Source organism: Sinocyclocheilus grahami, unplaced genomic scaffold (genome assembly GCF_001515645.1).
Source record: "Sinocyclocheilus grahami isolate Dianchi unplaced genomic scaffold, SAMN03320097.WGS_v1.1 scaffold160.1, whole genome shotgun sequence".
Classification (NCBI taxonomy): Eukaryota; Metazoa; Chordata; class Actinopteri; order Cypriniformes; family Cyprinidae; genus Sinocyclocheilus; species Sinocyclocheilus grahami.
Window position 1 is genome coordinate 380,000 of NW_015505339.1, and position 17,538 is coordinate 397,537.

At 35.6% G+C, this 17,538-nt stretch overlaps 1 protein-coding gene across 2 annotated transcripts in view; it reads right to left on the reverse strand.

Moving 5' to 3' along the window:
• Positions 1–17,538, reverse strand: part of LOC107592845 (CAP-Gly domain-containing linker protein 4) — a 55,714-nt gene that overhangs the window by 7,659 nt on the left and 30,517 nt on the right. The window contains exons 11-13 of one of the 2 annotated variants that reach the window (XM_016282412.1): positions 8,469–8,592; positions 3,789–3,853; positions 3,561–3,636 (exon numbers count right to left, since the gene is read on the reverse strand). In XM_016282412.1, the coding sequence (XP_016137898.1) occupies positions 3,561–3,636; positions 3,789–3,853; positions 8,469–8,592 (265 nt within the window). Of the gene's footprint in view, positions 1–3,560; positions 3,637–3,788; positions 3,857–8,468; positions 8,593–17,538 lie in introns of both variants that reach the window. The other variant, XM_016282411.1, reaches the window with a different exon arrangement.

Below are 17,538 nucleotides of genomic sequence, written 5' to 3' on the forward strand. Positions count from 1 at the left end.
AGCAAAGGGTCTGAATATTTAGGACCATGTGATATTTCAGTTTTTCTTTTTTAATAAATCTGCAAAAATGTCAACAATTCTGTGTTTTTCTGTCAATATGGGGTGCTGTGTGTACATTAATGAGGAAAAAAAAATTTACTTAAATGATTTTAGCAAATGGCTGCAATATAACAAAGAGTGAAAAATTTAAGGGGGTCTGAATACTTTCCGTACCCACTGTATAAACATATTTAAAGGGTTAGTTCACCCAAAAATGAAGAAAACCGTAGGACGTCAGTGTTACGTGATTAGTTTTTTTTTTTTAATTACTGTTGTGTAATTAGTGATGAACGCCGATAGAGAACAAATCAAAATGCAGGTCATGTATTAGAAGTACAAACCGAGGATTTGTAAAGAAAAATGTCGAAGCATTTCGATATAAGCCAAGAGGAGACTGGTTTTCCTTTGCTAACATAAGGAAACTTTGCTTCCTTTGCTCCTGTAAACAAACTCACGAGACTAGCATATCTCAGAGGCATGCATGCGATGCATACGTCCTACGTCATGTGCCCGGAACGGCTTCCGCGTACGGCAGATACCGGAAGTGAGAGAAAACTGTTTATTATGTTTGAAATATGGGTACTTTTCTTACGAAAACGCATGGGTTAGCTACAGGAGGTCTTTATTCATGCCCCGGAGCCATGTGAGGCACGTTTTATTATGGATGTGCTCGCTTTATTTGACGCTTTATTTTATAACACCCGCTGACTGCAATGATAACGCTTAGAATAGCCAGGACAATTTTTAATATAACTCCGATATGATTCGTCTGAAAGAAGAAAGTCATATACACCTTGGATGCCTCGAGGGTGAGTAAAACACAGGCTCATTTGTTTTATTTTTGGGTGAACTAACCCTTTAATATATAAACATAACTTATTTTTCTTAAATATACATGCATGTGTGTGTATTTATAATAAATATACACAGTACACACACATATATTATGTACACAAAAACGTTTGTTTATGGATGTTATTAATCGTGATTAATCCTTGCCCAGCACGAAATTCAATGCATGAAATTCAAATAAATGTGGTTTGGCGCACTTTAATATGGCTTGGCAGGTCATTGTAGCCACCTCAGTTCAAGAGGCAGCACGTAGCATACAAAAACCAACCGACTCTTTCTCTTTACTATTAGTTACGGCATATAGTTGACATGAATGAATATCATAAGGTATGTTGAAAGTAGGGGTGTTCTCAACTAAGGATTTACATAGTCGAATCGGAATTTTTGAATCTTGCCGATAGTCGACTGATAGTCGAATCATATGTTTGGGGGCGGAGGCAAGTCAGACATTCGACAGTCATAGTTACTGACCTTAACACACAGGGAAAATGTGTAATGGATGCCTCGCAGATAGCCTACAAAAATAATGTTTTATGTTTTAATTAAAAGATAGTTAACATTAAACGTCAGCGAAACCCTAAGAATTCACAACATTTTTTTTTACAATAGTGCTCTCATTATAACATTATGTAGCCTATATGACAGTTATTAATGTTCTGCATTTCTGTTTTGAGCTGCACGTACTGAAGATGACCAGTAGAATTAAGCATTTGATAGCAGGTTTTTAATCAATGGGATATAACTCATCATTTATCTCATATAGAATACGCTTCGTTATTTATACAACATGAAATTAGTATTACAACTTATAGTGGCTCTGAATTAGTGTTGCTTTCGTCAACGAAAATTATGACTAAATATAGTCGTCAACGAACCTTTATCATGTGACGAAAACGAGACGAGACGAGATGAAAATGTTGGTCATGTGACGATGACGATAATTAAATGTACAATGCAATATCGTTGACGAATAAAAACGAGACGAAATGTGGCTTACAAAATAAAAACTATGCTAAAATGTCTCTTCATTTTCGTTGACCAAAACGAGACGAAACGAAATGTTATAACGTTATTTCGTCTCGTTATTATTATTATTTTGCAGTATTTCTGTTTCCTGTGTCTCACTTCAGGGGCTGCATCAGGTCGCACTGCGCAGACGCAGGCGACGTCCCTTCCTCAAGCCCCACTCGTGGCATTATTTAGAACAGTGTTTCCCAACCGGGGTGCCATCTGTCGAGAGCAGGGGGTGCCGTGTAAAAAAATCATTTTTTAATATTTTTAAATTGCTAAAATGTTAAAAAAGCAGCTATTATATAATATCCATTTCTAATGTCGCCAATAATTAGAGATGCACAGAAATTCCGGCTGCAGAAAATGAGTTCACCGCTCAGGATTCACTTTCACGTGTTATCCCGCTCTATGCGTGTGTGTGTGTGTGTGTTATGACAGTCCCAATCATAGTTATTCATATTCTGCATTGTTGTTTGTCCTGCTCGCGCTGCGCACAGAAAAGCTAATCACCGTACAATGAAGCGCTTTACTGCAGCGTAAATCAAACAAATGCATCTTATACGAGATAAATAATATATACGCGATATAAACCGGCTGAAATGTTTTGAAATCACTTACCCTACCTGGTCGAAAAAATCCAGTCATTCACTCTGCCTGTGTCAATTTGAGTCTTGTTAAAGTTTTAAATCCCTGCCGCCAAGATGCTCCTCTGTCAGTCACAGATTATGAAAAGTGAAACTTAAATCTATAAGGGTGGTTGGATTTATCCATGCACGTTAAAATATTTATTTAAAACTGGTAGTTCTATGTGAAATCAGACATTCAGCACACCCATTATAGCCAAAATGGCATGATCATAACACCCCGCGAATATTCGACTGTGAGATTGATAGTAGAATCAGGCTCCTCCTATCCTCCTACTTGAAATTCATTATTTAATATATGTTTGAATAAATATATTTCAACAACAATTTGAAATAAAAAGTATGGAAACGTGTTACCGCCACTGAATAAATATAACAAAGGTAATTGTTATACTTTCTCAGATTTCTGGCCTCTTTTGAAAAAAAAATTCTCAAAATGGCGTGGTGTAAAGTCGCAAAGTTTATATCTCACAGTTCTGAGAAATAATCAGAACTGTGAAATAAAAAGTCACAATTACCATTTTAATTTTTTTTATTTAGTGGTGGAAACAGGCTTCCATAAACACTTGTATCACTAAAAATATGTTTATATACACATGTTTTTATTTGATTGTTGTTAAATCAATCTGATAGATTACTTGATTATTAAATACACTTTATTTTCAGTTTCGATTTTTTTGGCTAAATGAATGGTTTTGGTATAAAATCATGTTGGCCATCATTAATTAATGCTAATTAATGCATACATTTCTGTTTCATTTAAATTAGTTCATTATTGTATATTAGTTAGTTATAAGGTAAAATAACTTTTTTGTTCTGTTTTACCTGTAATTTATTTAAATATAGCTGAACATTTACCAGAAAGTGGAATTTCAAAATACTTGAGATATGGGCTTTTTAGATTATGGTCTAATAAGACCTGACTATCCTGCAGCTGGTGTTGCCAATTATTGCAAAAAACAATGATGAAAATGAGATCAGAAAATTATGACATATCTCAAACATTACTCTCACCTGCTTGCTTGACTTTTGCGGCTCGGTTCTCTCTTCGTGGCGATGGCTGAGGAAGTGCTGAGAGTGCGTCGAATTCCTTATTAAAACAAACACAAACATCCACTGAAAAGTGACCAAATATCTAAAAATCTACAGTTTTATATGAAAAAGGAATGTCTAAACTGTCTTCAGTCTTAAAAGCTTTGACAGAGGAGAGGGAATCAGACAGCAGACAACGGAATGGCTCACCTGTGAAGGAATAGTTCATCCGAGACGAGGACAGCTCTGACAGACAGTCCACTGAGCCATGAATCCTGCTAGTTAAAACAAAGTGAATGTTCAGTATTACTTCTTCCACAGCACTTTACAACTGATGCTCTGCCAGAAAACTGTCAAGACACATTATTTTACCCTTGCGTATACTCTGTTAGCTGTCAAACAACAAATTTATCACTTCAAAATAGTGACAGTCACATGGGTTTATTTTGACAAATGCTTGTCAAAATTGTCATAAACAATTTGGGATGAAAATATGTACCAGGAACAAAACCACAAACCTATACACGTTAGGACAGAAAAAAGCCCCAGAATGAATCTCTAATGGACAGGTAAAATCTTTGAAATGAACATCTTTGAAGTAAACATGAAATGGCACTCAAAACCAATTTTACTTCCATAATGTGATGTTTTTCAGAGTGAAATAGACTATCGGGAACTGACTGGATCGTGAATCATGATTGTTCCATACCAGAACAGTGCCAGACTTGTATACAAGTTTGCAGTAATTGTTGAAGACTATTCCTCTCCTGAAAAACGGCCAGCACCACACACTGACTTGACTGCCGGCACCCATCGAGGAGGCTTTTGTTGTTGTTGTTTTTTTTAAGAGGATGTGGAGGCTTAAGGTCTACTTGAGCATGGAGAACTACTCTGGTATGTTCACTTGAAATTAATGTTTTGAACCAACAAATGTCTGAAGATCTTCAAAAAAAAATAGCCGGATTACTATTTATAATTATAGACTATACCATAAATGACTATAAACAAAGCGTTTTCAGGGGCTATATCTTAATAGTTATGCTTCTTTGTGAATGTACCATTATTCGCTATTATTCCTGTAATCATTGTTGACTAACATGAACAGAGACAATACATTAGAAATGCTGCACTGACCAAAAACAGTAGCCTAAAACTACAACAACATTACAACAACTACCGTTTATTGGTTAACAATATGTTCTCCGCTCCACAGCCAAGATGATGTGAGCTGAAAAGGAATTTTTACTTTAGAAGAACATGCACTGATGAATTATGCGTATTAAAGGCCCATTCACACCAATGACAAATCTACAAGTTTTAATAGAAGTTATCAGAAGTTGTAATAATCATTCTAATTCTATCCACACCAGTCCATACTACAACTTTAATAGTGCAGAGGACTGATATCATTGGAACTTTTTTTTTTTAATTTGATGAATAATAAAAGCGTTGACAGCCAGTTAGAATCCACCAGCTTTAAACGACTTGAACAATTAAAAAGGCAGGTGAAATATCTACAGCCTGTGGTTATAATAAACAGAATGTTACTGTCTGTTTATGTGGATGCTAATATACTGTAGTTATATTAATAGTTAGCATTTTTGGCATGAATGGGCCTCAAATAAATCAATTTTCTTATAATTTACTAACCCTCGAGACTTTCTAGAGTCATTTTTTAGAGGTTCCCATCTACTTCTATTACATGGGCTCACAGAGATGGATTATTTTACTAAACATTTTGTTCCCTTTTTATCCACAGGTGAAAGCCATATACATCTGGGATGGCATTGGAGCGAGTAAGTGATGAGAGAATGTTCATTTTGGTTGGAGAATTGCTTTAAGAACAGGAGCATGCATTAAAGGGATAGTACACCCAAAAATGAAAATTAGCCCATTATTTACTCACCCTCAAGCCATCCTAGGCATATGTGACGTCCTTCTTTCAGATGAATCCAATCGGAGTTATATTACAAATTGTCTTCGATCTTCGAAGCTGCTTCGTGTACAATAGTGAGCGCAAGCTAGATTAAAGTGATTATTACGTTTTAAATATGGTTATTTTTCTTACAAAAACGCATCGATTCACTACAGGAGGCCTTTGTTCACCCCCCGGAGCCGTGTGAGGCACGTTTTATTATGGATGGATGTGCTTTAATTCACTTCTTTCGGACTGATGAACTGTAACACCAGCTGTCTGCCATTAAACAGCTTGGAACAAATTTCCTTACACGGCTCCGGGGGGTGAACAAAGGCCTCCTGTAGCGAATCGATGCGTTTTTGTAAGAAAAATATCCATATTCAAACCTTAATAATCACTTTAATCTAGCTTGCGCCAACAGTTGTACACGGAAGCAGCTCCGGGAGGATGACGTCGGTGAGTCTTGTGAAAAACAAAGTTTGTTTACAGAAGCAAAGTTTCTTTACTTTAGCAAAGGAAAACCAGTCTACTCTTGGCTTATTTCGAAACCCTCCGACATTCTTCTTTACAAATCCTGGTTTTGTACTTCTAATTCGTGACCGTTGTTTTGATCTCTCCCCTGCACTTCCGCGTTTGTCACTTCTGAGCGGCGCATGGGCAACGCAGACATCCTACGTCATCCCCCCGGAGCTGCTTCGTGTACAATAGTGAGCGCAAGCTAGATTAAAGTGATTATTACGTTTTAAATATGGTTATTTTTCTTACAAAAACGCATCGATTCACTACAGGAGGCCTTTGTTCACCCCCCGGAGCCGTGTGAGGCACGTTTTATTATGGATGGATGTGCTTTAATTCACTTCTTTCGGACTGATGAACTGTAACACCAGCTGTCTGCCATTAAACAGCTTGGAAGATCAGACAAGTTTTAATATAACTCAGACTGGATTCATCTGAAAGAAGAAAGTCATATACACCTAGGATGGCTTGAGGGTGAGTAGCGAATGGGCTAATTTTCATTTTTGGGTGAACTAACCCTTTAAGAAAGTAAACAGTGTCCATTTTGATTTCAGTTTGACTTAAAATGCCTCTGACAAAACGAAAAAAGTAAGTGCGTTAAAGGCAGCAGTTTGAATATCTCTTGGTTCAGCTGTGGCTGCCCTGAGGGTTAATTAAGAAGTCTGAACGAAAGACAGCTTCTAGAACAATGTGCTTATCAGTCAGTCAACCGCTTTACAGAAGTGCAATGAGAAAGAAAGAGAGGAGTATGGAATAGGTGAATGGTTCTGAATTAAGAATATATGATTCATGACAGATGGAGAAGATATGAACATTGATCATTTGTTGAACAACCAGCAGGGGAATAAAGCTGTAAAAGGTACAGAGGGACAAATGGAGGGCAGAGCGCTGATGGGATGGATTAGAGCCGTAATGGAAGACTGACTGAAGAAAAATAAATTGAGTAACAAAAGAGGCTCAATTTTAATCAAAAGAAAGCAAAAGGGAAGTAATTCCTTTCCCAATATCTTCCCATCAAAAAAATAAAATAAAAAAGTCAAAGTCAAATATAAACTGTGTTTCACCTTCTGCATGTAAAACTTGGCACCCCAATGCTAGGTTGGGTGGTTGTCAGATAATTTCTATGCAGTTGCAAAGGTAATTTGAGCAGTTTATAATACAGGGTTTCTGCAGGATTTTTAAGCTCAAATTTAAGACCTTTTTAAGACCTGCACAAATAAAATGAATACCATATGAGCGGGGTAGGGCAATGTCTGTAGTACCATATTAAACTGTAAAAATAATAATTTACAGTTCATATACAAGTTTTCACAAAAACAAAAAGTTTTATAAAATGATAAACTTTATATTTCAGCCTTTAAACAATTTTTAAGAAAATGGATGTCAAAAATATTAATTACTATATTAATTTAAACAATTATTAACAATAAATTATTATATCAATTAAATAACAAATTAGGGGTGTGCGATATGGACAAAAAATTATATCTCGATAATTTACAGGGATTTTATCGATAAAGATAATTAGACAATATTTTGCTGAATGTGTTATTGTGTTGATGTCTTAACTCAGGAGTCAGCTGTCAGCACAATTAGAGATTTTTTTTATATTATTAAAATTTCTGACCTCTGAAAAAAACATCAGTTTTATTGAAAATGCTCATTCATTCTGCCAGCAGGCGGAGCGTTTGGTAGAAATATAACTGTTTCCCCAGTAACTGCTGTACACAAAGCAGCGCAGCACCGGACTTTGAAAGTGCAGCGCTCATGTTTATTTAATGAAATCATAGCCATTTGAAGTTTAATCGTCACATTCAGCCATATCACAATTCCGGTCTTTCCGTCCCCAAATTTAAGACCTCTTGAAATCATAATTAAGACTTTCTTGTACAATTAAGACTTTTTAGTACAATTAAGACTTTTTAAGACTGTATTAAGACCCGCGGAAACCCTGTAATATAATATTCTAAGGTCTAATTCCTTTTAAAAGTAACAATAACAATAGTAAGTAGAAAACTTTGCCTAAAAGTTAAATTACAAAGTTAAAAGTGTTTCTTGCAAAAATTTAAAAATTAAATTAAATAAAAAAATAGAATGACACCGCAAATGTATATAGTGCTGGTATTTTATTTGTTTAAAAAAAAAAGCTGATTATGCCAACAATGTCCAGTTATTTTATCTGAGATTCCAGCTTGGGATCTAATTTTAAATGTCTTTTGAGGACAAGGGCAGGGCGGTTATTTTCTGTAGGGGCCGTTACGTCCCTCATGCAGAAATGACTTGCAAATGTCGATGCACAATCGTATTAATGCTTCTGTACAGAAAGGTCGAAATGTCCGTCCAACAATCAAAGACACAGTCGGCTAGAAATAATCATACTAAAAGTCAGCAAGACACCAGAAATAAGACTCAGTTAAGATGCAGTTATGGCCACAAATTCTCCATGGCACACTTGCCTCTGAACTCGTGAGGGTGGGGCGAAGACTCCGTGTTTCGGAGGACAGCTGAAGTATCGTACTCCTCCAACTGATCCGTCATTCTTTCCGCTCGGCTTGTCCAACTCAATCCCCAACCAAAATCCTGTCAGGGACACAAACACACACACACACACACACACACACACATTGTACAAGCAGATACATTTTGAGAAATGTAGCGATTTTCTCGCCGATCTAAGCTTGGGTAAACAATCTCCAATCTGTCATCTCTCAGTATAGCTCAAGCCTAAACAAACGAATACCAAATCCTGCGATTTTAGTAAATCCAGTTATTCCTTCCACAAGCTTTGTAATGCTTTGTAATGCGAGGACAAACAAACAGTTGCTTTTTAGTAAGCAAGTCACAAAGCACAGGGTGAGCGTTATTCTATGAATGTACGAATAGCAGATGAAAAGGGCACATTGAGAAGAAGATGGATTTCACATTAGGGCTTTCAGTACCCCATCAATAAAACTGCATGGATAAGGCAAATAAGATCCATGTTCTTTTTCTAAAAAAACATGAATGGCAAGTCATTACTGTCTGGTTGAATGTTTACTTTCAAAAGAGGGCACTAAAGCTCCAGCAGCAAACTTTAAGATAACTACTTGCTTAGAGCAAATGAGCAAATCCACTGTTCAGTAGGCTTTGGACGTTATTCAACAAGTGATTATCGACCTTTGGCAAACCAGAGCTCAGTTAAAAAAAAAAGTTGTTAAGCTTCACAACATGCACTACATGTGTTTCATTATAGAAGCGTAATGGTGTTCACACTTAGAAGGGGACCGAAGTGCTTACAGTGCCGTTCATTGCATTCAGAAAGTATTCAGACCCCCTTCACTTTTTTTTCAATTTTGTTAAGTTGCAGCCTGATACTACAATTGTTTAAATTCAGTTATTTTGTCCCCATTAATCTACACTCTGTACCTCATAATGTCAAAGTGAAAACAGAATTTTAGAAATGTCTGTAAATTTATTAAAACGAAAAAATCTGAAATATCACATTTACATAAGTAACAGCACTTGGAATTTAGCTCAGGTGCCTCCCATTTCTCTTGATCATTGCTGAGATGTTTCTACACCTTGATTGGTGTCCAGCAGTGGTAAATTAAATTGATTGGACATGATTTGGAAAGGCACACAACGCTCTATAAAAGGCCTCACAGCTGACAATGCATATCACAGCGAAAACCAAGCCATGAGGTCAAAGGAACTGCCTGCAGAGCTCAGAGACAGGATTGTATTGAGGCACCGATCTGGGAAAAAAAAAAGATTCTGCTGCACTGAAGGTTCCCAAGAGCACAGTGGCTTCCATAATCCTCAAATGGAAGAAGTTTGGCACAACCAGGACTCTTCCAAAAGCTGGTCGCCCAGCCAAACAATTGATGAGCTGATTGATGAACTGAGCAATTGATGGAGAAGGGCCTTGTCTAGGCTGGTGACCAAAAACCTGATGGTCACTCTAGTTGAGCTCCATGATCATGTATGCAGATGGGAGAAACCTACAGAAGGACAAACATCACTGCAACACTCCACTGATCTGGGCTTTATGGCAGTGTGGCCAAACTCAATCCTTTCTTCAGTGAAGACACATGAAAACACACTTGGAATTTGCAAAACAGCACCTAAAGGACCCTCAGACTCTGAGAAACAAGAGCATCTGGTCTGATGAACCTCAATTCTAAGCATCATGTTTGAAGGAAGCCAGTTCAGCTCATCACCTACAGAGTACCATCCCAAAAGTAAAGTGTGCTGGTAGCAGCCTCATGCTGTGGGGTGTTCTTCAGCGGCAGGGGCTGGGAGACTGGTCAGGGTTGAGGGAAACCTGAATGGAGCAAAGTACAGAGATATCCTCAATGAAAACTGCTCCACAGCGCTCAGGACCTCAGACTGGGCTGAAGGTTCACCTTCCAACCAAGGTTATTTTCAGAAAATGAAAACTGAAACAAAATTCAAATTTCGAAATAAATGAAAAACTAAACTAACAACAGTTACTGAAAAACTAACTAAAATAAAATAATAATTAGCAAAAATAAATCATCGTGTTCGTGATTTAATAAGCTCTCATTCTGTGCAAGAAAATCTGACCTGTGGTTGTTTAGGGAAATACCTGTAGATGGCGTTTCATTCACGTGAGCTGAGTCCTAAGCGGCTAATCACAGAGAATGCATTTTTACATTTAAAAAAACAAGACGCTGGCAATGAAATGAGAAATAACTATAAAATATGAAATGGGAAATAATAATAATAATAGTAATGCACACCTTACAGCTCACGGACGTTTAAAAGTGTGCTTGACATGCGAGAACAACATGAGCGTTAACGGAATAAAAAATTTTGGATGAGTCAAGTCAAGTCACCTTTATTTATATAGCGCTTTTAACAATACAGATTGTGTCAAAGCCACTTTACAGTATCAAATAGGAAAATAGTGTCAATAATGCAAAGTGACAATAGTAAACACTCAATTTTCAGTTAAAGGCAGTTCATCATTGAATTCAGTGATGTCATCGTCCAGCTCAGTTTAAATAGTATCTGTGCAATCAAGTCGACGATATTGCTGGAAATTAATGTCATAGAGCTCTTTGTGGCGTTGCCTCAGATATTGAACTAGATTTGTTGCGCCAAGTTCACACGTACTCCATCTGCAGTGCGTATACAGGATGTGTATGCGGTGCAGAAGCAGCACGGACTCATTTTTTATTTATTTTTTTAATAATTATTTTTATTGAATTTTCACTGTAATACAAAAATAACAAGGCATAGCCCAAAAGAAACAAACAAACAAAACAAAACAAAATAAAATAAATAAAAACACACACGCATAGCCCAGATTATCAGATTTTATAAAACAGGCCTGTTTTTTGATGTAATACATAGGTGAGACGCTCCAGGGGAATCAGTTCAAAAATGATCTTATGCCAACCTTTAAGTGATGGAGATTTATCACTAATCCAATTAAGTAAAATATTTTTTCTGGCAGCAAAGGAGGGAATATTATACAATTTCTTGTTAGCAAATGAAACAATGCATTTATTAGGTATACCCAATACCAATGAGACTGGCTCAAAATCCAACTGCGTATTAAAGATCTTTTCCATTTCCCCCAGCACCAAAAACCAATACCTTTGCAGTCTGTTACATGACCCATTTGGACAAATTTAAAGGTGACCTTTATCGCAATATTTAGATTTTTTTTTGCACCCTCAGATTCCAGATTTTCACATAGTTGTATCTCGTCCAAATATTGTCCGATCCTAACAAACCACATGTCAGTGGTCAAAGCTCATTTACTCAGCTTTCAGATGATGTATAAATGAGAAATGTACCCTTATGACTGGATTTGTGGTCAAGGGTCACATATATGTTTGTATACTGTGTATATTTATTATGTTTATATAAAAGCATACACATACAGTATATATTTTGAAAATATTTAAATGTATATTTTTATATTCATATAAATATATTTAATATATAAACATTACATATTTTTCTTAAATATATACATGCATGTGTATGTATTTATATATACATAATAAATATACACAGTACACACACATATATTATGTGAACAAAAACGTTTATTTTGGATGCGATTAATCGTTTGACAGCACTACTAAATACTACATTATTGCTTTAGAAAAGAAAACATTAATAGCTTATAGACAGAACCTCCAACTGGCTCGAAGCATTCAGTGCTGCTTGATTTCCAGAATCAATCAGATGCTTCAAGTTAGGGCTGTGCAATTAATCGAAAAACAATTTCGATATCGATGTTGGCCTCCAACGATTATTATCTAACCAAGTAGAGGAAGAATCATTCCTAACCCACTCTGCAATGTATGCAATGGTGGGAACTTAACTGATACATCTTAATATTTGGAAAATCCATCCCCCTCATAGAACTTGGCAGATAAAGTACTGATAATTTTAATCTAGGTTTGCGTTTACTCCATATAAAAGAAGTCATCCAGCAATTCAGGCCCTTTAATGCCCTATTTGAAAACCGTATCGGAACCATTCGAATAGGATATAACAATTTGGGTAACACAATCATCTTTACAAGTGCTATCCAACCCAGCAAAGATACTGGCAAGGAATTCCAACGTTCTAAATCCTGCCGTATTTTCTCAAATAAAAGAACCAAAATTAGATTCATACATCAGCTTCAAAGATGTAAGTATTTGCTATTGACTGTTCAAATGCGGAGTTTTGCGCATGCTTCATCACTGTGTCTGTGTTCCCCTTTCGGGCTCTGTCTTTACATTTATTTTGAAAGATGAAGCTCGCAATTATGGTAAGGGGCGTTACATTTCTGACGAGTGCTTGCGGTATTCGGCCAATCACAATGCACTGGGTCAGCTGGCCAATCAGAGCAGACTGCGCTTGTCAGAAAGAGGGACTTTGTAGAAAACGAAGCGTTTGAGAGAGGCGGGGCATAGAGGACCTACAATAATGTACGGTATTTGAAAAATAATGTGTTTTTTGAACATTAAAGCATGTCAACATATTCTGTTACACCAAATACACAAAATAATGATCTTTAAAAAAGCATCATATGACCCCTTTAATTATATGCATTATGGTGCAATTACTAAATTTCCGTGTCAATCCATGTTTATTTTTACCGCGAATAATGCACTGTCACTTTAATTCAGCACATGCAGCACAGCAAAAATAGACTCGTGCCTGCTGCAGATGCACCGCTCCTGGAGCACACTGCTGGACCGCAATCGCATGCAGTGTGAACACTCTGATCCGTTAACATGGGCGTGGACAAAATACGCACCACAGACGGAGTTGTGTGAACCTGGCGTTACGTTTGTATGCCCGCCCGGTCTGTTCTGTTCTTGTGCTCCATTTAGGTGCGCTGCATTCTGATTGGTTCGGATAGCATACTGCGGGAGGTCGGGGGCGCGGAAAATCGTGCTGTAAAACGATTTAGAAATCGCGCATGCTCAAATCACAATTTTATGACGATTTCGATTAATCGCACAGCCCTAATTTTAACCCTATCGAACATCTCCGGAGAGACATTAAAATGGCTGTCCACTGACGGTCCCCATACAACCTGACCAAGCTTGAAAGGATTTGCAAAGAAGAATGGCTGAAAATCCCCCTAATTCAGGCGTGTAAAGCTCGTTGCGTCATACCCAAAAAGACTTGAGGCTGTAATTGCTGCCAGAGGTGCTTCAACTAAGTACTGAGTAAAGGATCTGAGTACTTATGTAAATGTGATATTTCAGTTTTTTCTTCTTCTTTTTTTTAATACATTTACAGACATTTCTAAAATTCTGCTTTCACTTTGAGTTATGGAGCGCAGATTAATGAGAAAAAAAAAATTAAACTATTGTAGTATCAGGCTGCAACATAACAAAATGGAAAAAAGTGAAGGGGGTGTGAATACTTTCTGAATGCACTGTATGTCTGACATGTAATTAAATTGTGATAATATAATACGATAATAATGATACTGGTTTTCAATGTAAAGTAGGGCATTTCCAAGATCTACACAGCCTCCACATTTGACAAAAAAAGAAAAAATAATATATAAAAAAAAACATACAAATTAAAAAATAAATAAATATTATTCATGAAAGATATTCTAATTATTATTTTAATTGTTAATTGGCATTAATTTTAGAACTTTAAATGATTTTCAATATTTTTATATTCAGTAATATTTCAGTATTCATTCAAACATTAGATAGCTAACACCGTACAATAAGGTCTCATTTGAGCTAAGATTTAATAATCTTAGTTAAATTTAATTTCGCCATTTAATAATAATTTTTTTTTAATCAAATGTTGCATTTGGTACTGGTAAACATTACTTGTACAAACAATAAACAACAATACATTTTTATTCAATAACATTAACAAAAATTAAGGAATGCTGTGAAAATACACTTTTGTTAGCTCATGTTAGCTAATATATTAAATAATGTTAACAAATGAGACCGTACTGTAAAGTCTTACTGTATGTTTCAAATAATAATTATTAGCTATAATAATAATAATATTTTAATAAAATAATATTAATAATACTAATAATGAATAAACCTGACTGAATGCATGTTTCTCATAAAGCTTTTAATGAAGGACTATGATCGAAAGGCCTCTGCTTAAATGCTTAAAATTTTATAGACATGTATAAGTACGGTGGCCGAGAGGTGCAGAACAAATCACAATTCTGAAAACAAAATAACAAATTACATACGAGACATCTGTCAATCAACGTATACAGGAAGAACCAGCCGAAGAACAGCAGAGTCGCAGTAGAAAGTTCAGCGATGGTATTAAAGTACCTCAGATTAAATGTATTGTATGAATTGCCCTTACTATGGAATAAAAAAGGCGGGATCGAACCCGGGTCGATCGTGTCAAAAAGCCAAAGTCAAGCGCTTAACCATCTGCGCCACTGGAGCTGATGTATTACAGTCACTTTTAACTAAATATAAATAGACACCCCATATTTTTTATTCCATAGTAAGGGCAATTCATACAATACATTTAAACTGAGCTACTTTAATACCATCTCTGAACTTTCTACCACGACTCTGCTGTTCTTCGGCTGGTTCTTCCTGTATACGTTGATTGACAGATGTCTCATCCAGTCAGCGAGTAATCCCAAACCAATGGCGCTGTCTCAAACTATACCTACCTTTTCCGGTTTGTCTGAATTGTCGTTGTGTTTTCTGACTTGTTAATTTGTTTTCGAATTTGTCATTGTGTTTTCTGACTTGCTATAATGTTTTCTGAATTGTTGTTGTGCTTTCTGAATTGTTATTTTGTTTGGTAGACTTGCATTTGCGTTTGTAATTTATTTAGTTTTCAGAATTGTGATTTGTTCTGCACCTCTCGGCCACCGTATATACTGTAAGTCTGTGTATTCATGTTTTTACAAAAGTAAAACTGATTCTTTTATTTTTGAAAGCATCCAACAAATGCTGAGCATACATGGAATGTCCTTCAAAATTGTTGAAAAAGCATTAAATAAATAACATGAAACATACTTGTATCATGAGTATACCGTATTTTATAATACACTGTCCCTCCTGTGCTTGTAATTGAACATTATTCACATCTAGCCAATATAATACCTGCCGTAGCAAATTATCCCAGTCTTCTCTCTAAATCTGTTGTTCAGATTTTGATTTGACAAAATTGCTGAGCTGCCTGCTACATGAAAATGACGCACAAACCGCACAAACCTCAGAGCTGAGTTCAACAGCACTCAGCGCTCATTAATTAGCGGACTGGAGCGAGCGTGTTTAAGCTTTTTATGCCAATAGTTCAGCTACTCTAGTTTCCCAAACCATGAACCAGCATCATTCAGGCACAATTATTCAATCACATTTTATTAAATCAAATGTATTTAACTTTGCGGATAAATTTTATAAATATAAAAACACAAGCCACAGCGGTTAATACAGTGATGTGTCAGCTCATGTGCACAATGGCATGGTGGCTTATTCAATAAAAAACAAATCAATGATGAAAATTGAACTTTCCAAGAAGAATAAACAGTACATTGAGTTGTTCGCCCAGCTTCAAGTATTAAATAAAGCCCATGCGTCTCATTCCACAGTGGCCAAAAAGTGATAACGTACCATTGAAGCACAACTGCACCTGAATCCTGACTACGGTTCATCCGCATTCACAATCACAAGCAATATTAAATCAAGTTTCTTCTCTGTTCACCAATCTGTGTGAAACCATGTTTGTTCTCCAGCCAAACCTTGAAACATTTTGAATACGTCAGAAAACTCCTGACTTCAATAATCAACAGGAAAGATTGATTTTATATGCCGTTCAAAAGTTTGGGATCAGTAAGATTTTAATGTTAATTTGATGAAAAATACAGAAAAAAACAGTAATATTGTGAAATATTATTGCATTTTTTTTTTCTAATATTAGTTTCCTATTTTAATATACTTAAAAAAAAGTATCTATTTCTGTGACCGCACTGAATTTTCATGAGCTATTACTCCAGTCTTCAGAAATCATTGTAATATGCTGATTTATTATTTTACTGTATTGTAATATTACTGAGCTGTTTAATATTTGTTTTGGAACCTGTGATACTTTTTTCTTTGATCCTTTGATGTATAGAAGTTAAAAAGAATAGCATTTATTTAAAATATAAATATTTTCTAACAATATAAGTCTTTACTATCACTTTGTATCCAACACATCCTTGCTGAATAAAAGTATTAATTTCTTTAAAGAAAGAAAGAAAGAGAGACAAGTTACTGCCCCAAACGTTTGAATAGTAGTGTACATTGTAACACAAGATTTCCTATTTTGAATAAACACTGTTCTTTCTAATCTTTTATCAAAGAATCCTGAAAAAAAAAAGTATTGCAGGTCCCAAAAAGTATTAAGCAGCACAACTGTTTCCAACATTGATTATAAATCAGCATATTAGAATGATTTCTGAAGGATCATGTGACACTGAAGACTGGAGTATTGATGCTGAAAATTCAGCTTTGCTTCACAGAAATAAATTACTTAAACTGTTATTTTAAATAGCAATTATATTTTACAAAATTATAGCTTTTCTCTGTATTTTTTGATCAAATAGATACAGCCTTGATGAGCATAAGAAACTTATTTAAAAACATCAAAAACCTTACTGATCCCAAACTTTTGAATGACAGTGTGTATTGTTGTAGCCATTTTTATTTTATATTATTTATGTTTAAATATTATTCATTTGTGTTTGTTTAGTTGAATTTGTTAATGAATTAAGAAAATTGGAAACGTCATAAGGGCGTGCAGAGTTTCCCCTAGGTTAACGGCTTTTTTGGGGTGGGCTTTTAATCAAAAAGCATGCCTAATTAGTTAATCAATTTAACATCAATTTATTAAAAATGTAACAAAAATTAGGAAATGTTTTATTTTTCCCAACCTTATGTTTTATTGTTACCAAATTCTGTTTTAGCATGTCTTTAATTGTAATGTTTAATTGAAGAAATATTGTATGATTATTCCTTACAAATAAGGTTTTAATAATTTCAGTTGGAGTAGTAGCAGCCTATT